Source organism: Hyla sarda, chromosome 2 (assembly GCF_029499605.1).
Source record: "Hyla sarda isolate aHylSar1 chromosome 2, aHylSar1.hap1, whole genome shotgun sequence".
Taxonomy (NCBI): domain Eukaryota; kingdom Metazoa; phylum Chordata; class Amphibia; order Anura; family Hylidae; genus Hyla; species Hyla sarda.
The window spans coordinates 270,047,882-270,073,728 of NC_079190.1; the positions used below are offsets into that span (position 1 = coordinate 270,047,882).

The following is a 25,847-nucleotide window of genomic DNA, read 5'->3' on the forward strand; positions in this document are numbered from 1 at the left end:
CTAACAGGCTTATATTTGTGGGGATTTCTCCCGCCCTTTTGAAAAAAAAAATTAGACTTATTTTTCTTATTCCTTTATAGAGGTCTACTTCGAATTGCACTGGGTCAAATCTTTCTGGCATACAATAATTCTTTTGAAAGGAGAGAGATGCAGTCTTTGTCTAGATTGACATCTGATAAATTAATGACTGCTAATATATTTTCAGGTGTGCTCTCTAATTCCATGACACCTGTTTACGTCTTGTGTTGTACCTGGTTTTTCTTCATCTATTTCCCTCCTCTGCTTAGACTTTTCTAAAGGGACATCTGAGGTTTTTTTTTGCTGTTGTTGTTTTGTTATTTCTATTATTAGCAGATTGATCTTCCCACAAACTAGATTCTGTATCTGTTGTCCAGTAATCTTTGTTCTTGTTTTTTTATGTTCTCTGTGGTTTTCTTGATTGTGGCGTTCTCTTATTCCAAGTAAAAACTTTTTTTGTAGTCTTGTCTGTCCCGTACAATTTTATCTTTTTTTCATTCTTTAATTTCTGCCTGGATGGGAATGAGTTTTTTTGTCCAATTTTTGTAGGAAGTTTTTGTATTATGCATTCTTTGCACACTGGAGTTGGAGCAACCAGGATGATAGAGCATATAATAATAGCACACAATGGTGGCAGTAAAGATTTAAAATTCTCAGGCTTGGAAAGAGTTGGGCCATGAGAAGATGAATCTGTTCCGCAAGAAGAAAGCCTCCTGGATCATCAGGACAGGAGCGCTTGGTCAGCTCGGTTTAGATGACCGGAATGAGCTCAACGCTTTTGTTCAATAGAGTTGCAGGAAACCTATGTGTATTCAAAAGTGTCCATGATTCATGCCTTGTGCTGACCACAAACTCCTCTCATCCGCTTTGGGTACATTTTTAAGATGTTGGAATAAATGGATTAGGTGAGTGCTACCTATATTTTTCTCCCCCGATTGTATTTCTTTATGTTTTTTCACACCACTTTAATAAATCAGCAAAACAAGATTTTGTGAAAATCCAAACTTTTATTCATGCAGACAGCTGTACATAAACAACTGCGGTGCCACCTCTGGGTTATACTCTTACAAAGAATGGAACCCCTCCAAGTGATTTCACCCTATATCATATTATTACATAGACATACTATTAAACAGGCTACATTCCAACAATATAATTAAGAAAGCATTTTGCTTACAATTTTGAAACATTACAGCTCATGTAATGTGGATAATCGGATACTAAAAGATTTGCATTCCTGGGTGGCGTAATGACACACAGTGTCATTCCCAAAGATAATACATACTACCAAGTGCAAGGGTACACATGAAATGAAAACCAAAGTCTTCTATGTAGATCTTATGTAAGGAAATCACACAGTAGGTCTCTTTTTATCAAAACTGTCTGAAAGAAAAGCTGGTCATGCTACCCATTACAACCAATTACAGCACAGCATTCCTTTTTTCCAGATCGGTTTGAAAACAGAAGCTGACCTCTGGTTGGTTGCTGTGAGTACAAAAGGAAATGTCCTTCTCCTTCCTGGTAGGCCATTCTGTTGGATGTTCACACTGCTGTCAAAGGCTCCATTGGTTGCCTCTGTCAGCAGTTCCATCAGATTTGACAGGAAGAGTAGTCATGCGTGATGCACCATTCTTACTCTTGAAATGATGGACATCATGACGGAACCTTACAGACCTCATCATAAGTCAATGGGGTCTGCTGTTGGTGGCACTGTTGGTGTATAAACCAACCAGTATTAACAGAGTCTTAGACAGTCTTGATAATTGAAACCATTTAACCTCATTAATGTTATTTACAAGAACTGAACCAATTAGTTTTTAGTAGACATATTTAGTCCTATAGAACACAACTGCTCTACTTCAGCCACGTCTTGGCTTTATCCCAGACTGTAATGAGAAACCTTAAATGCAATTCATAAGGTTTTCTATATAATGTCAATCCCTTCACTGGATAGTTGTAAACCAACCACCGCTTTTGCACTCAGGTACTGATACAATATGTATCAACGTGTCAATTGCTCTGTAGCAATTGTTTTGGTTGCTTCTCCATCACAAGCATGTCATTATGTTTCCATACCTATATATGGCTACATAGTTACTTATAATGTTATGTTGCTTGTATTGATGTATATAAGCTTGCTTTGTGTATAGAAACTATGGATACTAAAATTACCGAATCCAGAAACAAAGGATTCCACAGAAAAAGCAAGTCAAATCCAAACCCCCAAACAGTATATGAGAATTATTAACAGAATAGTCCTGAATTATAGAATATTCTTTAACATTAGCTCCTAGAAGCCATAACTATATCTTGTGCAAATGCATCACACAAAAAATAAAATCAGAATTCAGTTAGATGTTAGAAATCTCACAAATCTCGGTGCCCATAAATAAAAATAACTAGTACTTCTGTACAAGGTAAACATATGGTCAAATAACAGCTCTATAGCGAAAGAAACACACCTGCAAAAATCATACAGTAAGTTAGTGCAGGTATTCGCTTTTCGGTGCTGCTCAGTGTGTCATGCATCATCCTCAAGCCCTGCACTAAGCATGGTGTAGCATTGTTTTGCTCCAAATGTTCCTTTGCACAAGAGCTGTTGATAGCACAGTCCTGTTAACTCATATATAAAACAAACAACATTTCATTTTAGCTAAAAAGTTTCAAAACATAAAAAAAATACAAAAACAATTAAGAATGCAATCTACCCATATTCGGTAAAACAATAGTCTTGCCTTATACATAATGTACCTATGTAATCATTCATAATTTATAGTATTATGAACATAGATTCCAACCAGGAATTACAATGGAAAATGGCCTTTATAAGTGAATTAACACTCCAATATTTGTCACTTGTTTCTCAAAAATGAGAATAAGACATTCATTTTATTACTGAAAGTGGAGCTTCAAAAGATGAGACTGGGCAACAGAATTTGCCCTAAGGACAATGCATAAATTGTCTATTTCAAGTTCTAATAAGACACCATGGCCCTGATTTACTAAGAGTGTTGTGTAGGTTTCTTTGTGGGTTTTAATTCCCTACAATTTTTTTCCCACGGTATTTACTAAAGTTTCCCTAGATTTTTTTTTTTTTTTTACACATGCTCTGATCTGTAGGGTTTTCCTCAGCTCAAATCCACTACACTTTCTGTGGAAACCTTAGTAAATATGTTGTGTTTTTGTGAAAATGTCAGGAACACGCCCCTTTTGGTGACCACACCCCCTTTTACTGAGGGTCACACCCCTTTTTAGTAAAATAGAGAGTTAATCAGGTTTTTTCAATTCTCGCGCAACTTCTGGTGCAAATTCTGGCACAGACAGAATTTCTGTCGCACAACCCGACAAAAAATTGTAAATGATGGCCAATGTGGTAATACATTCTACATTACTAATAAAACCTTGTTTTTAAATATCTACTTTTATAACCTGTTTTGAGCCCTGTAATTCACTATTTCTGCTGCTAGACTTTGTGGATCCACCAAATGTGGAAACATGTTCATGACAGCATCTACTAATGAGTGTGGAAAGATGGCACAAAGGCTGGTGCGCACGCTTAATCTCTCTGTGGCAAAGTTATCAGAGTTTTGCCATGGTTGAAAATCACTGCTAGAAGATGGAACAGAATAGTATAATGGATAGTTAGGTTGAGCTCTATTTCCTGGGTCTGACCAAAAATCAAGTGAGTGGGTAGGTTGGGGTGTATAGTCAATTGGTAGGCTGTGGTGTGACTTCTTAGGCATTTCTCTTCTGTAATTTTGGTGTGACGAATTTTGGGAAGGCCATGAAGATTGGCTATATGGATAATACGATGTAGCATGACAACCATGTTGAACCAATTTGTGAGAATCATAGTGTTTATGTGGATCGCTATCCAAGCCGTTTCTATGCTGGCAACATGGGATCCGTTGATTATTGTTGCAATACTTTGCTTGCTCGTGAGAATGGTCACAGCAACTGTTTGAAACACTTGTCCATAAATCCACACCTGAGTCACATGAGCTATGATTAAGAGAGTCCATTGAGCAGGCAGATTGAGGATACCATTTCTGCGAAGATCCATTTCTCTCTGAAGTAGGTCTCTGCATCGAAGTGAGGTCTTGAGCCACAGATGAAATCTCAGCAAATGAAACTTTTCTTGTCTTTTTGTCTTCTATATATTTGCTGCTCTTAGTGGGAGACCGTCTTGCACTTTCACGCAGTTCATCAGCAACCGAACGTTGAGTTTGGTTAATTCTCTCTGGGTGATAAAACTTACACTTCATTCCATAGGTGCATTTTTTTCCTGTAATAGAAGTTGGCAAACAAAGTTAGTTAATTAGTGATGGATTTAAATTGACCTTAAATTGACCTAAGAGTGTACATAAACTTTTTAAGGCACCACATATATGACTAGTAAATTCTTAGTTTAGAATTGCCACTAAACAATCATCCAGAATGTATAGAATACTTAAAACGTACCTGTCAGAACCCCTCCCCCCAACAAAAATAATTAATTATTCTAATCTAATCTAAATCTAATCTAAATATAATATTTTATGTGTCTATGACTATATTTCTCTCAGAAATACCTTTATTTGCCAGCATTGCTCAGTGAGGTTTCTGTCCATGCAGAGGCATGGGGTGTCCCTCTCTTCTCCTCACTGTGATGACTCCTCCTCCTCCTTCCTCACTCTGCTTTGACTCACAGAGGGTCGGGAGCAAGCACAGCAGCTCTGGACCTACCTGTAGCCCTGTCAATCACTCATGATGTCCATGACCACTGTACACTGCAGGTATGTGTCCCAGGAGGCAGGGGTACCCCTAGTGGCTGGCTGTGACTGGCTTTTTCAGTATGAAATACAGTGGTCTCTCAATATACGATGGTAATTCGTTCCAAATGAACAATCGTTAGTTGAAACCATCGTATGTTGAGGGATCCGTGCAATGTATAGGACAGTGGTCTCCAACCTGTGGACCTCCAGATGTTGCTCCCAGCATGCCCGGACAACCAACGGCTGTCCGGGCATGCTGGGAGTTGTAGTTTTGCAACATCTGGAGGTCCGCAGGTTGAAGACCACTGGTATAGGAGGTTATTACTCCTGTCCCCACTGCTCACCGCTGCCCTGGATGTCACCGCGTCCCCGGACCGTCTCTGCTTTGTCTCTTCATCGCCATCATCACGTCGCTGCGCAGGCAGCTTCTATTGGATGACGGGACGGCGTGCACGATTGATGAAGTGATTATGACGATGGAGAGCGCCGGCGATGCAGAGGATCCTGAAGAGGACGGTCCGGGGCGCCGGTACAGGTGAGTGACACCAACCGGACCACACAGGGCACCTTAAACGGCTATCCGGCAGCAGCTGAAGCAGTCTGCGCTGCCGGATAGCCATTTATGCGATGGCCCCGACATAAAAAATCGTATGTTGATGCTGCCTTCAACATGCGATGGCCTCTGAGAGGCCATCGTATGTTGAAATGATCGTATGTCGGGGCCATCATAGGTTGGGGGGGTCACTGTACTGAAAATTTTCTCATGAAAGAAATTGCAAAACATATTGTTTTTGTATGCTTTATAACATATCAAAAATTTTTGTATCTGACAATGCCCATTTAAGGCCATGTTCACATGTCGGAATTTCCGTGCTGGATTCCACATTGGAATTCGTCACGGAGATTCCGCTGCAGCAGAGTCCCGTTGATTTCAACAAGATTCTGCTGTGCTGTGCACACAGCGGAATTTCCATGTTTTGCATGTTAGCAGAAAGAATGAACCTGTTCATTCTTTCTACGGACACAGCACGGAATGTATAGCCTTCTATGAGATTCCCATGCGATTTTAGTGCCGGCATATTATGCCGATGCCTGCAGTGTACGGAATGTCTGCACAGAGATTTTCCGTGCGGACATTCCGTGGTGTGGACATGGCCTAAAAAGATCCAAACTACTGTTTTATTGTGAAGCATTTGATATGGGTAACTCTCACTCTTACTGTTGGGATGGGGTTAAAAAGTAGGTTGACTGGTGTCACCATTTACTGTACCTATATCTGTGATGTACAAAACAGGAAGTCTAAGCTTAGATAAGGGCCTAGTGGCCAGAATGGAAACTACAAGATTTAAGGAGTATTTTAAAATATAGATAGGAAAATTTGAGGAAAATTCTTAAAAATCTGGTTAACATAACATTTTTATTCAAACAATAAGTCATATTCTGATGGCTTTTCCCCTTATATATATATATATATATATATATATATATATATATATATATATATATATGGATGAAGATGCAGCAGCAACAATGTTGTTGGTGGATAGTGGGGTAGAGTACCTAAACTGGGGGGAAACTCAAGACTCATTTGAGTTTATACACTAAACTGGAAATTACCCACTTTTCAACAAGCTCTTAAAGACAGAAATTGGCACCATTTTGTATTTAGTTTACATTATTTATTCAACTATCACAGTCTATGAAATCTGTAATCTGCTAATATAGAGGTACTGTTTGGTCTTGACAGGTTAAAGGGGTTATCCAGGAAAAAACTTTTTTTTATATATCAACTGGCTCCAGAAAGTTAAACAGATTTGTTAATTACTTCTATTAAAAAATCTTAATCCTTTCAGTACTTATGAGCTTCTGAAGTTTAGGTTGTTCTTTTCTGTCTAAGTAATCTCTGATGACACGTGTCTCGGGAACCGCCCAGTTTAGAAGAGGTTTGCTATGGGAATTTGCTTCTAAACTGGGCATTTCCCGAGACACGTGTCATCAGAGATTACTTAGAAAAGAACAACCTTAACTTCAGAAGCTCATAAGTACTGAAAGGATTAAGATTTTTTAATAGAAGTAATTTACAAATCTGTTTAACTTTCTGGAACCAGTTGATATATAAAAAAAAGTTTTTTCCTGGTATACCCCTTTAATCATGATATAAAGAATAGGATTGTTATGATATGACAGTCATGACATCTGCCGGTAGCAAGAAATAAAAAGAATTAGACCTTACCATAAGGACACTGTACTTTTTTGTTTTCTGATCCAATAGGCCTTTTTCTTAAGAAGTCATCCAGGTTTGGACCTTTTCTACCCATTGGATCATCCGGAGGCATAAATCTAATTGAGAGACAAGTTCCATAAAATTAGTATGCAAAGCACTTTAGAAAACGCTTAACAATTCAAACAATCTGGTAATAACTTAAAGGGGTATTTCAGTGGCAGGAGGTAAGTTCAGATTGTTATTTTTAAAATCGGAGTACCCCTTTAAGTAATCTTGTATTTATTGTCTAAAAAGTAGATGACATGACATCAAATTATAAATAAAAAAGTAAATCAAGAAGGTTTGGGATCCATGAATGATAATAAAGGCAAATCCTCCGCTATTGTTTGGAATTAAATATTAAATAGTATTACTATTTAAACACTTTAATAGACTACTATTTAACCTTCTAGAAGAATAACTTCATAAAGCAACAGAAGGTTAGATAAGTCCAACAGACTGGATCATGTTGCATATGCTACTAAAAGAAATGTGGTGGAGTTGGCTAAAGAAAGGGAGATTTACAAGATAAGGAATAATAACTATTAGAGAAAATTAGTGTACTGTCCAACAACTCCACTTACAGATCATTAACAAAGGAGTACATGAGTAGCCGTTCTTCTATGAACTTCTTCCATTCTGGCTTTTCACTCTGGAGATCTCTGTAGGTATCATTCGAGACAATGACCCCATCACTTTTGTAGGCCAACTTGACAATAAATCGATCATCATAGCACACCAACCGTTTTCCTCCAACTCGCCGAGAAGGGGTAAAAACCAAAATCTTTTTCTTCTCAAGATCAGCTAATATGTGTTGATCTAATGAAAAAAAAAAGGTTTTCAGAATTAGAATTTTGTTTTAAGCTGTAGTTTATTAGTATTTCATGAAGGCAACCAATATAAAAATGTACATTGTAAACAATAAAAATAATGCTATTTAGATAAATGGATGTTTTCAACGTGGCATATACAACTGTTCTGTAAGCCTAGGTTCACTTCTATGTAGGAGTTCCATTCAGGATATTTATCGCAGAGTCTGTTAAAGAGGCAAACAACAAAGCAGGACTGTCTGTTGCACAATGGACACCAATGGGTGCCAAAAGTTTTCATTAACTATAAATTGGGTCCGTCTGGTTTCTGTCTGATGTCCATTGTTTTTTCAGGAGTTAGGTGGAGAAAAAAGTTGGACCTGCAGTATTTTTTTCTCCACTCAACTGCCGTCATTTAAATGGAATCTGCTAACTGAGCTCCATGAATAGATCTCCAACGCAGATGTGAACAAGACCTTAGCTTATATTAAAGTGGAACTACCATTTGCAAAATGTAGATAATAAATTAATTATTGGGGGAGATTTATTAAAATCTGTGCAGAGGAAAAGTTGACCAGTTTCCCATAGCAACCAATACTATTTTTTTTCAGAGGCCTTTTCAAAAATTAAAGAAGCAATCAGATTAGTTGCTATGGGCTCATGGTCAACTTTATCTGTACAGGTTTTGATGAATCTCCCCAAAGAATCTCACCCCGGGTGTTTCGGATGAGTGGTGGGTGCTTCAGATGCTGGCTGGTTGCTATCTTTCTTGCAACAGGGGTGCTCTAGGCAGCTGCTTATTTTGCCTATAGGCAGAACCTGCCCAGTATATATGTAATCTACACTGGTTAAAAAATGTACATATTTTGGGATAAAAATTTTGTCCCTGCAGCTATTGCCTGTGTGTCTCTGTGCGGAGACAAAATACAGGAAGTGAGGGCAGGACAAGTAGGGCTTTGTGCAGGCTCCTGGCTTGTCAATAATCCTGCTGTGTGTGTGTGTGTGTGGGGGGGGTGATCGTGGTGGTGGTGGTGGGGTGATGGCTGTGGGGGTCTCACAGAGCCTCACTGCACAGAGGCTTGCTTGTCTACCCACACTTCCTGTATTTGGTCTCCTCACAGAGACACACAGGTAATAGCTGCAGGGACAAAAATATACACACTTTTTTTTTTTTTTTTTACAAATGTATATTACAAATGTTATTATTATTATCTGCATATGATAAAAAAAAAGTTTTAGCAAATGACAGGTACACTTTAAGATAAGTCACAGTAGAGGAAATAAACACAATGGGGGAAATTTATCAAGACCGACATTTCTCATGCTGATGTAAAGTGCACTGGTTTAGGATGGGCTAGGAAATGCAACTCTCTTAATAAAATTGGTGCATCTTTCATTGCCCATGTGCCAGTGTTTAAAAAGTATGATAGGTATGAGGTGGCAAAGATTTCAAGCATAAACAATACCAATTTCTGGTGAAAATTATAGTTAACTTGTTGGACCAAGGGAGGCCATGCCCGCACTAGGTAAACTTGCCCACTTCTTTTTTTCAAAAGTGGCAGATCATCCCAAAAGGTGAAAAGTTGGACAATTTGGAGCAGAATGTGGCTTGCACAAAAATGTGTAACTTTTGTACACTACAAAAAACCTGGCATTACAGTGACAGGGTTCCTATTAGACCACTTATAACCTTTGAATCAATGTATATGTCACTGGCTATATATAGGTTATCTTAGTATGTGAATTTATTAATATTATAACATTTATACCAGTAGGTGAAAGGAAAATATGTAACTTTTTGAATCCACATGAAACCCTTTTTTCTTCTTCCATATACTGTATATACTCGAGTATAAGCCGAGTTTTTCAGCACAATTTTTCGTGCTTAAAATGCCCCCCTCGATTTATACTTGAGTGAACTGTCCGCCTGTCAATCCCTTTCAGTAGTCTTCAACCTGCGGACCTCCAGATGTTGCAAAACTACAACTCCCAGCATGGGCATGCTGGGAGTTGTAGTTTTGAAACATCTGGAGGTCCGCAGGTTGAAGACCACTGCGGCCTTTGTCATCATCCAGACCCCCCTTTAGTTTTCTACTCACCTCCCCTTGGTGGGAAGGGAGGGTGAGCTGGTCCGAGCCATCTATGCTGCAGGGACCGTCCGGTGGGGAGGGTTAGTCGTTCCGGGGTGTCCATTTTCACTGGGAGGCCCTCTTCTCCGCGCCGGGCATGGCCCCGGACTAGTGACATTGCCTTGACGATGACGCACAGGGAAGTTCATGGGACGCACCCACTGAGGGGAGGTGAGCAGAAAACTAAAGGGGGGGGTCTGGATGATGACGAAGGCCGCAGTGGTTTTCAACCGCCGGACCTCCAGATGTTTCAAAACTACAACTCCCAGCATGCCCGGACAGCCGATGCTGAAGGGATGGACAGGCGGTGATGATGAAGGGAGGGGGGGATGATGATGGGGTGATGATGACAGGCGGTGATGATGAAGGGGGGGATGATGACAGGGTGATGATGACAGACGGGGATGATGACAGACGGGGATGATGAAGGGGGGGATGATGACAGGGTGACGATAACGGGGGTGTTAATGACGGGGGTCTGGATGATGACAGGGGGGGATGATGACATGGGGGAATGATGTATTTCCCACCCTAGGCTTATAGTTTCAATAACTTTTGCTGGGTTTTTGGGGTGAAATTAGGGGCCTCGGCTTATATTCGGGTCGGCATATACTAGATACGGTAGCTGTCTAGGTATTAGTGCTTTGAATATGTCACTTATTTGTACTTACCAGTAATAGGCATGTCAGGCCTAGGCTGCTCCTTTCTGAATGATGGTACAAACACTGTTATATCTACATGGCCTCTTTCCAGGAAAAAGTTGACAGCAAGCAATATTCCACGGCAGGAGAACATATCCTTGTTTCCATGGCTGCAGGAGGAAAGAAAACAGGTAATTCTCTGCAGCTAACAAATAAAAAGCATCATACAAAAGACCAATTCTAAAAAATGAGAACCACCATCATGAACAAGGAAAGACAATGTAGAAATGACAGTTGGTGCATAAAACTTGTATGGTATGAGAAGCCAAAAATATTATGGTAACCCCGTATTGGTAAATAACTACACATTGCCCAAAATTACAGTTGTTTTAACTTATGAATTAACCATGAAAACTAAATTGTACATCTCTACCTATTTCCCATCAGTTAGATAGCTATATTGGCACAATGCGTCTGATCACTACAGCTGACAATGATGAGCAACTGTTTCATTAAATGTCACTGAACAGGAAATCAACAGGAATTAAAATAACCCTCTTCTCATATTACAGGCGACCTTCAGCATGTTATTGAGATGTATTTTTGAAGGACAATTTCCTGGTTGAACAAGTCAGGTTTTCACAATCACCAAGTTTTCAGTTTTAACTATTAACTATTTTCTCTCATGAATCAATCGACCAAGATAAAAAGCACTTTGGAACATGCTCTACAAAGTATAAAAATGTAGTCATTCAAGGAAGTTATTTAAGGAAGTGTATCAGTTATCCCAGATAGTTTATGGAAAAATGTTATGTGTATTTCTTGTATGTATGGGAGCTAATGGAGCATAGTGGATGTCTGGTGGAGTAGCGGCTTGATGGAGATTTTTAGCGGGATCTCAAAGTGGGAGGGGTGGTAGCCCTTCCCCTTTATTATGTTAGTTCTTGGATCCAGGTTCTTCAAGAAGGGTTTCAGGGCATTTGGGGACAATTGAAGATTATTAAAGGGGTTAATCAGTCAGGAAGGGGTTGAGCAGGTGGGGGGATTAAATGAGGTCAGCAACTATTTGGAAGGAGTAAGCAAGGAAGAAGGTCCCTCCCAACCATCCCTATGTTTAAGCTGGTTGGTTTATTTTAGTGGGTGGTCCCTCTCCTGAGGTAGTAGGGAGTTTCATTTTTGAAGGCAAAAGGGTCCTTAGAGATATTATTTTTTGAAGGTAGTTGGAGCATTGAGAAAACAATGGAAGAACAGTTATTACAACAATTTTAGGGTTTCAGCTGGATTGGGCTTTCTGGTGATGATTCTGGGCACCAGGGTTTTGGTTTGGTCCATACAGAGGTACATGGTGCCCTTGATATATCATATATACATATGGTGAGCCTTTCAGCGACCCTTCCCGTAAGAAGGGTTCAATGATATGCAATTGTTAAAAGTGGTATATTGTCCTAAAATCTTCCCTGGTCATGCACTGTATATTAAAAAATATCTACCTATCTAATCTATCTATCTAAAGAAATCCAAGTGGAACAGCACAACCGCTCGAATGTAGTTAGTAGTTAGGTGCACGCCATCGTTAGACTCCTGGTCAGGGAATCCCAAATAGATCCATCGATAAAGATAGCAGCGCACAAAAAAGTATAGTGCAAAAAACGTGTGGTGTTTATTCCATCATCTCACAACACAATGCGACGTTTCCGAGAGGCTGCAGAAATGTTACATTGTGTTGTGAGATGATGGAATAAACACCACACGTTTTTTGCACTATACTTTTTTGTGTGCTGCTATCTTTATCAATGTATCTATCTATCTATCTATGCATATTATCTATGTATCTAATCTATCTATCTATGTACTTCAGAATCTAGATAGACCAGTCCATGAACCCAGCAGTGGTGAATTTCTAATCACCATGGCTACCTGGCTCAGAGATGGCCCACTCTTTATTATATGTAGTTAGCACATTTTTTTAAATGTATATGTACTGTATCTAAATACTGAAAGCATAGAAGAGACAAATCAGTCTAATATTGTCCAGCATATAATACAGAAATGACTTTTTGGTAAGTAACTATGCTAGCTCATAGGGTGTGGTCATTTTCTTGTCATTCTTTCTCAAACAAAGAAATGTTTTTATACCCATCACATCTGTCACCATATTACATGTGGCCTTTAAAAGCAATGCAGCAATTTTAGAGTTAAAGGAATCTGGGTGGTAAACAACTAGATGAAATAAAAAAAATAAAAAATCACTTTTGTGCTGTACAATACCATGCTGAGCTCAGAAATCTGAAGTGAAACAATTGACAGAATATTACAGTGGTTTCACTGTGCCACATGGCTGCTAAGACTGAGTTTCCCCTTGTGCCTATTTATTAGGTGGGGATCACAAGCAGAACTTTCCCAACCTGTGAATCCCCATAGTAAATAGAGAGGAAATCTGCAGATCTGAAACAACATTTTACACTTCTAAAAACCTTGTACTCGGCCTTTGACGTCAACCTTTAGGAGTTTCTCAGACACAAATATATTCATCAAGAAAAGCCCAAGGATTAGGTTACATTTTTAGATTACCACATATTCAACAATGTCACCTCACAGCAGTACCGTATTTTACGCCATATAAGACGCACTTTTTCTTCCCCAAAACTGGGGGGGGGGGAAAGTTGGTGCGTCTTATACGGCGAATACACACCTATCGCGGCGGTCCCTGCGGCCATCAACGTCTGGGACCCGCGGCTAATGCAGGACATTACCGATCATGGTGATGCCCTGTATTAACCCTTCAGACGATCAAAGCTGACCGCCGTGTCTGAAGCGAAAGTGACACTAAGCCGGCTCTGTCGGGCTGTTCGGGACCGCCGCTGTGAAATCGCGGTGTCCCGAACAGCTTACAGGACACCGGGAGGGACCTTACCTGCCTCCTCGGTGTCTGCTCCGTGCCGGGATCCCCTGCATGGCCGGTGCTCTCCTTCGACGTCATCACGTCGCCGCGCACGCCGTCCCGTCATTCAATAGGAGCGGCGTGCATAGCGACGTGATGACGGTGATGTGATGACGGCGACGGAGAGCATGGATCCCGGGGAAGAAGACGTCCAGAGCGTCGGGGACACCATAATATGGATTTTTAGGTGGAAAATTGAAAGGGTTATGATTTTTAAAAGGTAAGGAGGTAAAAACGAAAGTGTAAAAACTGAAAAACCCTGAGTCCTTAAGGGGTTAATTGCCGCCATTTATTGGTAATCTATCACCCATAGGGCCCCACGTAATTTAAAGGACCTTTTATATGGGCCAATTATTGGCTGAATGAAGTTGATAAGAACACTTGTTCCTGATAATTGGCCAGAGTAAAAGGGCACCGATCAGCTGATAAAGGAGAAAACACTTGATTTTTGACTGATCAGATGGTTAATACAGGCCAAAAAAATCATTGTTGGTTGGTCACACTTTACCCTGTATGAATAGATATGTGTGGCTGACAATAATGCTGCATGACAATTGAGCTCCTTACACAAGCGCAGATCCACTAGATTAGAACTCTTTTACAAACCCAGATCGGCCCCTCTAAAATTATTTCAGAAGTTTTTTTTTCGGTATACAGACAAAAATAATTAAGTAGTCAGTAGCCAAAAATAACAAAACAAAAATACAAACATAATAAACTGCTAGTTGAATGGGCTATCTGAATCCTAAGAGTTGTCAAGTCGAGAATTAGAGTAAAAAAAAATACCGTATTTTTCGCCCTATAGGACGCACCAGCATATAAGACGCATCCAATTTTAAAGGTGCAAAATCTAGAAAAAAAAAGATTCTGAAGCCAACTGTGATCTTCAACCTGCAGACCTCCAGATGTTGCAAAACTACAACTCCCAGCATGCCTGGACAGCCGTTGGCTGTCCGGGCATGCTGGGAGTTGTAGTTTTGCAACATCTGGAGGTCCGCAGGTTGAAGACCACTGGTATGGGAGGTAATACTCACCTGTCCCCACTCGTCACCGCTGCCCTGGATGTCGCTCCATCACTGTCGCCGCGTCCCCGTATGTCTTTTTCCCCGGACATCTTCTTCCCCGGGATCCATGCTCTCCGTTGCCGTCATCACGTCGCTACGCACGCCGCTCCTATTGGATGACGGGACGGCGTGCGCGACGACGTGATGACGTCGAAGGAGAGTGCCGGCCATGCAGGGGATCCTGGCACTTAGCAGACACCGAGGAGGCAGGTAAGGTCCCTCCTGGTGTCCTGTAAGCTGTTCGGGACGCCATGCAATTTCACCACAGTGGTCCCGAACAGCCCGACTGAGCAGCCGGGTTAGTGTCACTTTCATGTAGAAATTATAAATAAAAAATATTTATGTGAACCAGTCCTCAAAAGCACAGGGGAGAGAAAAAGGAAAAGACTAGTGGAGATGGGATCCAAGAAATGGTCTTTATTATATAAAAAGGATATATATGACCAATCGCCTAGCAGGGCCCTTGCTAAAGGCAAATGGAATATACTGGGTAAAAAATAGATATAATAAAAAATACAGAATATAGTAGGATTAAAATGAAATAAATATGATGGGTAAGTAGCACCAAAGAAAATTCATTAATTAAAAATCTGCTGCATATATCAGGAGAAAACGTTCTCAGTCCATATAATTCATAGGGATATTTCAATGAAAAATCCACAAGAAATGTCCAGAATGAAAAGTCACAATTAGTTTGTAATGGGCTAATAGCCCATTATCTGCACCTTATCCATAAGTGTATATCACTTCAAATAGACTGTATCTGCCATATTCCAATTGCAACAGCTGGATGCCCGCGATTCCGGGACCACTGCTGCATGCGCGCTGTTAGCACCTTATTCATACGTGCAATCCGCACCACCTGTTACCTGCATCCTCTCACAGCCCCGGTCGGCAGAGTTACTCCTGGACATCATCCTCCCCAAGGCCGGACGCCTCCCGTGCCAGCCCAGGACACTCAGACCCCCGGAGATTCAGCCATTCACCCAGCATACCACCCAGGCGGGCATTGATATCCAGAGTGCCGGACTCAGCCGTGCCAGCCCGGACCTGAGGACTCCAAAGGAGGGTGAGTGGTGCTGTGCACCGAGACTTGACATCTTCATCGCTGACAGTGTTTGCCACATTGTCTGCATTACCTGTCCATGAATTTCCTATTGTAGCTATTGTCGCTACACTCACTACCATATATCGTTACTCCGGACACACCCAAACTAATTGTGACTTTTCATTCTGGACATTTCTTGTGGATTTTTCATTAAAATATCCCTATGAATTATATGGACTGAGAACGTTTTCTCCTGATATATGCAGCAGATATTTAATTAATGAATTTTCTTTGGTGCTACTTACCCATCATATTTATGTCATTTTAATCCTACTATATTCTGTATTTTTTATTATATCTATTTTTTACCCAGTATATTCCATTCGCCTTTAGCAAGGGCCCTGCTAGGCGATTGGTCATATATATCCTTTTTATATAATAAAGACCATTTCTTGGATCCCATCTCCACTAGTCTTTTCCTTTTTCTCTCCCCTGTGCTTTTGAGGACTGGTTCACATAAATATTTTTTATTTATAATTTCTACATATTACATTAGGCCTTTTGGGTGAAGGCAACACCTTTAACCTCAAGCACATTATTTCTTTTATCCTAAGTGAGCTACACATATTTTACATTTCCTAGTGTCACTTTCACTTCAGACGCGGTGGTCAGCTTTGATCACCGCGTCTGAAGGGTTATTACAGGGCATCACCGCGATCGGTGATGTCCTGTATTAGCTGCGTGTTCCGGCCGTTGATGGCTGAAGGGACCGCCACGATAGGTGTGTATTAGCCGTAAAAGAAGCACCAACTTTCCCTCCCCCAGTTTTGGGGAAAAAAAGTGCGTCTGATACGGCGAAAAATACGGTAATAACTGTAGGGCATCTCAACGTATTTTCTCAGCATACAATAACATAATAAAGACTAGTTAGTTACCTCTTATTGAGGTGAATAAAATACACTAATTAAAGTAAATGGGTTGAGCTGCAATACCCAACAGAACCCCTTGTCAAGTGTGGTGCTGTTTGTGGGAAAAAAAACAGACCCTTTTTCATAATGGAGCATGATATATATATATGAGAATAAGAACATGATATTCAATGAAGGTGATGACTGATGTACAAAAATTGTTCTGTTATGAAGACGGAACTCCTTCTAAACCACATCCTTAGCCATACATGAATAGACTGGGAATGCATTATGTCTTTATGTAAGCTCTTTAAAAAAAATATGCTGCTACTTCCTGGTTAAAACTTGAAATGTGTGTAGTATTTACCCGAGGCTAAAAGGTGTTAGTGTTGAAGATAAGAGGCTCCAAATGTGCTAATGCAGAGAAAAATTCCCAGAAGAGTGAGAATATTTACATACAGTACATTTGCATAGAAGGTAGTGAGTTGTTCAGGCAGACAGGTCTGTGAGCATGTGAATCAGTAAGGAACAATGTAGATTAACCATACAGGAAGCAGCAGGGTGGAAATTCCCAGCGGTCTACCTGACACTAGATTAAACCTTGTACTTTGTTCCGGAGTGTCATCAAACACTTTCTTTGGCTGAATACAATAAACAGTATCATTGTATCCAAGCACAATATCTTTTCTACTTTCCTTATCTTGCTTTTTGTTCCTGGAAAAAAAATTACCTGTTGCTGAAGGAAACGAAAAAAAAAAAAAAAGGCGTTCAGAGAATACTTCCATGTGAGCTATAGAATATGATAAAATCCACCATGATCTCACCACTACTTGTTGCCCTGCGTAGTAACTAAACTTTTTGGTTTGGGATAAGTAATGGAAACTAAAAAGAGAAAAATGGACAGTGAAATAACAGACTGGCAGACACAGGCAGAGCCCGCAGGTGATGGGGGGCCCATCTGGGTACTCAGGACTAGTGTTGGGTGCAAATATTCGCATTTTGAATTTTTATCGCGAATATCGCAAATATTCGCATATTCCTTCTTTTCACTTGTGGGCCAACTAAAATGATGCAAATATACTTGTCAGAGGTTATCAACATCATCCATAGCAACCAATAGTAAAGTTGCCCACCCCCTCACTGTTTTTTCCTTGAATACGCGAATATTCACATATGCGAATATAATGAATACGGGAAATTCGCAAATATATTCGTCTATATATTTCTCTATATATTCGCGAAATATCGCGAATTCGAATATGGGCAATGCCGCTCATCACTATTCAGGACACACGTCCAGGATCCCAGAGCAATTGCAGCTATTAAGTGTGTGCGCCTTTTAAGATGCAATCAAAGTTGGCATAAAAAGGCTTGCAGTGCAGGCAGTGTCTTTGGGGGCCAAATACTATATGGAGACACTGTGACGGGGTTTAATACTATATGGGGGCACTGTGAGGGAGCCTAATACTATATGGGGACACTGTGAGGGGGCCTAATACTATATGGAGGCACTGTGAGGGGGCCTAATACTATATGGGGACACTGTGAGGGGGCCTAAAACTATATGGGGGCACTGTGAGGGGGCTTAATACTATATGGGGACACTGTGAGGGGGCCTAATACCATATGGAGGCACTGTGAGGGGGCCTAATACTATATGGGGGCACTGTGAGGGGGCCTAAAACTATATGGGGGCACTGTGAGGGGGCCTAATACTATATGGGGGCACTGTGAGGGGGCTTAATACTATATGGGGGCACTGTGAGGGGGCCTAATACTATATGGGGGCACTGTGAGGGGGCCTAATACTATATGGGGGCACTGTTAGGGGGCCTAATACTATATGGGGACACTGTGAGGGGGCCTAATACTATATGGGGGCACTGTGAGGGGGCCTAATACTATATGGGGGCACTGTGAGGGGTCCTAACACTGTATGGGCAAAGAGGGGACCATACTGCTATATGGGTGCAGACAGGGAGCTTAACGGCTATATTGGGCCACAAAAGAAGTCAAACTACTGTGGGGTAGGATGGGGCAGAGAAAGGCACAAAGTTAGCACTATTACTGTGTGGAGCAGTACAGATGGGGAGTTTGTATAGAGGTGTGGAGGGTGCTGGAGCAAAGAGTAATAGTTATAAGATTCTGCGGAGACAGGTATTGGCCTGGAGAGATGTTCATGATAGCCTAGGACAGATGGCGAAGAAAAAAGAAAAGTGAATGACTTCGATAGAAGACGTCACTTGTGAGTTACTGGTTGTAACTGTAGTCACTTATACAATCTACAGATCACTCGTGTACAGCTAATATGTGCCTCTATATGGTCACTGCATGTGAGAATATTAAAGGGGCAATCAAGTGGAAAACTTTTTTTTTTTAATCAACTGGTGCCAGAAAGTTAAACAGATTTGTAAATTACTTCTATTAAAAAATTTTTAATCCTTCCAGTACTTATTAGCTGCTGAATATTACAGAGGAAATTCTTTTATTTTTGGAACACGGAGCTCTCTGCTGAATCACAAGCACAGTGCTCTCTGCTGACATCTCTGTCCATTTTAAGAACTGTCCAGAGTAGGAGAAAATCCCCATAGCAAACATATGGACAATTCCTAAAATGGACAGAGATGTCAGCAGAGAGCACTGTGCTCGTGATGTCAGCAGAGAGCACTGTGTTCCAAAAAGAAAATAATTTCCTCTGTAGTATTCAGAAGCTTAGAAGTACTGGAAGGATTAAGATTTTTGAATAGAAGTAATTTACAAATCTGTTTAACTTTCTGGCACCAGTTGATTAAAAAAAATTAAAAAAAAGTTTTCCACCGGAGTACCCCTTTAATCTTTCTTTAGCAGATTTTATTAAGTAACAATATAGCAGTAGTAGTCAGTCATTAGTCAGTGGTAGTGGTCATGGTGTGGCGGTATTATTTGTCCCTTATTGGTAACACAGAAAAATAGCAGTAAAATTGGTCTTGGTACACTGAATTTGGCGAGAGAAGATGAATGGAGGGAAGGGGTATAGATGGATTAAGAGAGGAGAATGTGATTCTCTATTTATACATACGCATTAATGTTATTTTGTTTTAATGTCTAAGCCTGTTTTAAAGTAATTTTTATGGTAAAGAAGACTTGTCACTAGTGACTAGAACCAAAGAACAGAGCCAAGGGGGCAACAAAACGAGGCCTAGCATGTTAAAAAATCCTTGCACCAGCCCTGGACACAGACAGATTTTAGTTAAGCTTGTGAAGTCCAGAAATTCGGATAGCCCTATGTTTTGGGCTAAACAAAACAATGATCTTGATACAAGAAGCAGAATACAATTCTTGGTTGGTTTGGTTAAGAAGCAGGGATGATCACATGTGATCTTTTTATTTTATTTAGGGTCTTTTTCCCTAAACGTTCTTTTAACCTTAACCTTAAATGACACTTTTCTCTCTACAATTTAGGTAATTATGACAGCTATTCCCAAAGAATACAGACATTTCCCTGTGGTTATAGATATACATCAGAGGAGTAACCACTGACAATCGCCTCTGTGTTTCGTCATTCCAGATTACATCTTTGGCTATCCAGCACATGTGCATTTTTCAGCAGTACTGAAACCAGTCTCGGGTGGCCATCACATTGCTTGGCAAATGTTATGTTTATTGCTAAGTAACTTGGAAAATCTTTTTATTTAAACAGTTGTCCAACCATGAGATGGCGAATGCCTGGCACAATTTACTCTACAAACTAAACATAAATGGTTGCCATATTTAGTTGCGATTGCATATGGGCTGTACCCTTGTTTAGTATTTGAAGCACAGCATTATCTAGTGCACAGCCTGTGGTCTAATGGAAAAATAGCGTGTAATTGTAAAATATGGGTCAGGGGGTTTGCTTCTCCTACTGTTACAATTCTCTGAAATAGGTTTCAAAACCCAGTGAACAATCCCCTTCTAAAACAGGAAATGAATCAGCAGCTTACATATGGCATAAGCAGAACATTTGCAGCACTAGTGCTTTGTATAGCAATTACACTCACCCACAGTATGGATGCTGTGTGCTGTACAGAACTGCTCTTATTACCTTCCATTGATACATGAACCTGTGACACTACATATATGCATTATAGGGGTCCTCATGGTAAATAATGCTAGGGCCTGGCTAAAACACTATAAATTAATTGATCCTATTGAGTTCACAGAAACTTGTAGGAAGAGGATTGACTATTCATCTAAATAAAGATGAAAAGGAAAAAACATTGGCGACTCACCAAATCTTCTTTCTTAAGCTTTATTTAGAAATACTCACATATTACAAACATGTAACGGGGTTGACGGGTCCGGGGGGGGGGGGGGGTACAGTAGGCAACAACGGCCGTGTTTCGCACAGGTATTGTGCTTCGTCGGGCCTTTGAGGCCCGACGACGCACAATACCTGTGCGAAACATGGCCGACAATGTTTTTTCCTTTTCATCTTTATCTATATGAATTGACGACTACTGCTTGACGTCAGAGCACCACCAAACTACACTTGACAGTATCCTACCACACTCAGCTGCACCATCACATTGGGGACGCAAAAGTAAGCAGTGCTGAGCTATCTTGTTTCTGAGAGGATTGACTATGTTAAGAACATTTTCTTTCAATAGAATAATATTATTTAAGGTCATTACATAAAGGATGTTCACTATGATGAAAGACAATAAAAACAACAATATCAATGGTAACGGTATGCATGGTATTTTATGCACCTGCTAAAGGAGGCTTTATAAGGCTGTACGTTACGTTGCCTTCAGGCTGGATTTTGCACTGCAGGTTGAGACATATGCTCATGTCGCTGCCTACTGGCCATAGATTTGGCTTCATTTTAGTTTATACATAAATAACCTAAATCTGCATAGTATATAAGCATTTCACTGAAACCACCAGGGGAGTCAACTAAAACTGCCTAATTCATTGCCAACTTTGACACAAAACTCAGTCTGATTTATAATTTTTGTGCATCCACAGACTGCATTGTCAAGTTTCGGTTTATTATCAGCTGAAAATACTAATGCACCAACATTTTGGTGCATGACATCACAATTTGGGACATACCCTTTCTTGCCCATGCCATGCTGTATTCCTTATATACACACCCCCTTGCAGGAAATGGCACACACCTTGATAAATGTGTCTCTATTGCTGTGTGACACAATCTTGGCATATTTGTATTCAAAATTATGGCACAACAACCATAGTAAGGCTGCTTTCACATCACGATTGGTGCCATTCATTGGGCTATGGACCTTTTAGACAGGATGGGTCAATAGACTTGAATAGGCCAAAGTAGTCATATTGTGATTTCGTATACACTGCCTGTACAGGACTCCAAACCCTTGTTTTAGCGTCCTACACTTACAGTGTATGTGTTTTGGAAATGGAATGAACAAAGTCTCATGTCTATAGGTCCATCAGCAACATGTCAGGCTGTACGCCGGCATCCCTTTTTGACAGGATGCTGATGTGTAGCTCAACAGAAGACACCAAACACGAAGTAAAAGCAGCCTTTTTGTTGACCAAAGTGTGAGTTTTGTACATCTGTATAGCAACTCCTAGTGCGCAGCATCATTGTGGGGAAACTCCACATGGTGATGAGCACGTGCATGCAAGCACAGACTTGTAAAAGATGTACCACTGTACCGGTAACAAACGATTGATGAAAAACTGATATAAACATAGACACTGATCACAGCACAAAGACACTGGTCTGTTCAGCTACCACCTGAATCTTAGCCCTGAATTTACATAGAGAGGATGTGGTAAGCCTTAATCTACCGTGCAGTAACTGAAGTTGTTGCCCAGTTTTACGTAAATCAAGTTGAATTATTATACAATTATGCGACTTCCATCTCTTAACTATCTAAAAAAAAAAAATTGCTGTTTGCCATCAGTAACTGGAAACATTCTTGTTTACATACAGAGGCTGAAAACCTGTTCTGAACATGTCCAACTGACAGGGGTATACATTTCATTAAGAGTGCATATGGATACACTAAGGAACTATCCCATTTAGACAACCATATTTAAGACATAGTCAGCTGTCAAAGTAATACATGGCCATATTAATTACCCCAGAGTAAGGAATTGCAGTGGCACCTAATAGTGAGGGCACTGAATGAGTCACCCCTATATGATGCCCAGGTACAATAACAGAGCATAAGGACTGACTTACTTTCATCCTCTTGGATATATATATAATACATATTTATGTTCCCTGACAACAAGCCTAGATATTGATGATTCTGATAATGAAGTGAGAATATGAATATATAATTTGATGATTACAGTATCATTATCCCGTTAATAACCTTTATTTACATAAAATTGGGCAACCCATTGAGCAATGGAAGAAATAAACTAGCTTTGTAAGATACAGTGTTTTTGCTTTTCACCAACACTAGTTCTGATGTATAACAATCTGAGATGAAACTATGTAAAATCTAAGATACCATGTTGTGGGCATCTGAACAAAAATGAGAAAAAAACACAACAAACCTCATTGCCACATTGCTTCCATCAATAACAATTGGCCGTAAGTTGTTACTGTCATTGTCCTCTGTTAAAGATGTGTTTGGTCTTGCGCTTGAGCCTCCTCGTGGGACTAAAACGACACTTGGCTCCTCTGGCACAACTTCCTTTTCTGGGTTGCCTCCATGTTTCACTAATTCTCCCAATACGGTATTTATATCTGATGCCACACCAAGATTCTGCAGCACCCCATGGATTTCTTCTGAGGAATAGCCTAGCTTTCGGAAAAAGTCCACTTTCATCTGCATCTCGGTCTGGTCAGCAAGGTCAGGTGAACTGGACTTTTCTGGTGACAAGTCCCCTCTTGTACTCTTTACATATTGCCCTCTGGGTGCCACTTGGTTTATGCTTCCAAATCCTGAATCATAGGTTTCTCCATAATTTAAGGCACCGTCCGGCTCATCCTTTAATTTGTGGGGTGCTGTCCAACTAGAAACATACAAACGTTCACTGAACTCAAAAGGAAGGCTGTCCATTTTTTAGCCCTCCGTCTAGTATGCAGTGATGACCTCCAGTTTTACCTACAAGCAGATCATAAATCATTAACTTAGGTGAACGTCCATTAACTACACCTTTCAGACCTCACTCCCTCTATTAAAATAACTCTAGAACTTGCTATTACAACTACTGGTCATTGCATCTTTTATTATGGAAAAGGTGTTAGAACAATTCCAAACATTTGGCAAGTTTATATTTCAGGAAACATATGTACGCTAGAGTGATGCTCATCTGAGTACATTGTTTTCTCATACATACAAACACTTTCAATAATAATATTGTATATTCTCATACCTAAATGTGTTCTCCAGTTTCATTAAAGGGAATCTGTCAGTTAGACATGTAAGAAAATGGCTTTTATGGATGTTAAAGAATTAGGACTACTATTAATTTCCTCAATGAAAGCATTCCTGCTTTCTTTATTATGGGGATCCTAGTCCTGGGTTCCACACCCACGTAAAGGAAATGTTTACAAGACATAAAAAAAACTCAGAACTCATTTAAGCCTCAAACCACACATACAACTAAACTATCATTAAAAAAAATATATTATAGGTTTAAAAAACAAACAGAAAAACAGACGACATCATAAATGTCATGGATGATGGAAAGTAAACTTTAGTCTTTAACTTTGTGAATGGTTAGACTTCTGCTTTTTATCTTGATTATTATACCTAATAATAAAGTTATGAGAAAAGAAAGAAGAAGTAGAAGGTTAGGCAAGAGCAAATTGAGCAATCTTCCTTATAAATGAGATCAGGTCACCAAACCTCATACGTAGGTTTGTGAGTATTTCACAGAGAATTATCTGACTGAGATCTGGTCTCTGTCAACGAACCTTCACATTTTTTCACAATTAAAGGCAAAAATAAATAAGTACATGAAGCTGAAGCTGGCGATGTGGTATTTGTCTAAGCAACAGCATCAAGGAAGTATCCGTAGTTATAAAAAGGTATATAACTAGGACATAGTAACAATACGAAAAAGCTACATTGTAAACAGAAGACAATATACTGTAGCATGTAATTTTTACCGTGAAAACATACTGTACTGTACATACACATATGTTCAAAATAAATAAGTCATAAGGAAGAGTTACACAAGAGCAGGGAATAAAAGAGTAAAAAAAACAATAAAATAAATAAATGTTTCTTGTCTAAACCATGTTCAGCTAGTAGAAAGTAGTAGCAATCTATACGGAACAGACTATAGCTTAGCAGAAGACTTAGAACTTACGAACAATATAGGAGAGTTGTTGAAGCTTGGAGTATGAGACTTGCAGTGCAGGCCTGTCTGTGACATTTCTTCTCTGTGTTTTATGTAACAGGAAGAAAAGAGCACTGTCAGTGGGGCGTGTACATGTGGGTGGCAATAGCTAGATCCGGTGATTTAAAGCTACATTCACTCCAGTACAGTGTAAGAGGAGATTCCAGATATCTCAGACATGATAGGTTGTCTTTCTCCTGCCTCTGTAACTGAGATGACTAGGAAGTGTTGTACTGAGTGTACACAGGCGTTTGTAGTAATATAGTAGGGTTACAAAGCAGAGCTGAAGAATAATGTCAAATTTCAGCTGTCATACATATAAAAGTATATGTGATGTGTTGTCCTTGATACAATATTATGAAGGATTTAATTTACAGTTTCTGCAGTTTAGCATTTTAACCTGTAATAACTTAAATAAGGATTTTTTTATTTTTTATTTCCTTGTTCCCTACCATTGGACAGACTACATAGAATACGCGTAGAACTGGCTAGAACATGTCACCTCTCAGAAGTAGTTTTCCATTCAATATGAACTAGCCCTGTGGAATGTTGTAGTCATTAGTAAGTCTATTAAATCAGACATTCTAATTAAAAACAATGACAGACAAACAGGTTCTCCCATTGTAAGTGTTTAGGAGTCATTCAAGGCAAAGCTTATGTTATGTGCTGCCTAGCAACAGGCAGACATGGGAGTGCTGAATCTCCACGTCTCTGAACAGTCTCTACTGCCTGGTTATGCCTTAAGCTCCTGTAGTGTTCAGAAGTCCTTAGCACTGGAATACGATGGTAAAGTAGTTGTGTATGGGGGTCCGAGTAAAAATGACAATTTTAAATTGCATTCTACATGTGGGCAGGACTTCACTGACAGATTTAGTAACATTCATCTACTCTGCCTGTTAAAAATTTGGTATTGCACTGTGAATAATACAGGAATTTAGGTGCACTACTGTGGTAGATGT

The 25,847-nt window shown here is 40.0% G+C and overlaps 1 protein-coding gene across 2 annotated transcripts; it reads right to left on the reverse strand.

Annotated features, from left to right (window-relative positions):
* Positions 1-1,016: 1,016 nt before the first annotated feature.
* Positions 1,017-24,960, reverse strand: ZC3H12A (zinc finger CCCH-type containing 12A). Of its 2 annotated transcripts, none has more exons than XM_056560601.1 (6): positions 24,859-24,960; positions 23,092-23,645; positions 10,645-10,784; positions 7,620-7,854; positions 7,006-7,112; positions 1,017-4,303 (listed from the first exon to the last, which is right to left on the reverse strand). In XM_056560601.1, the coding sequence occupies exons 2-6, from the start codon at positions 23,598-23,600 to the stop codon at positions 3,441-3,443; spliced, it is 1,854 nt and encodes a 617-aa protein (XP_056416576.1). In that variant the 5' UTR covers positions 23,601-23,645; positions 24,859-24,960; the 3' UTR covers positions 1,017-3,440. The 2 variants fall into 2 exon arrangements, with proteins under 2 accessions (XP_056416576.1, XP_056416578.1); XM_056560603.1 differs by having other exon boundaries at positions 24,863-24,918.
* Between the last annotated feature and the right edge of the window lie 887 nt (positions 24,961-25,847).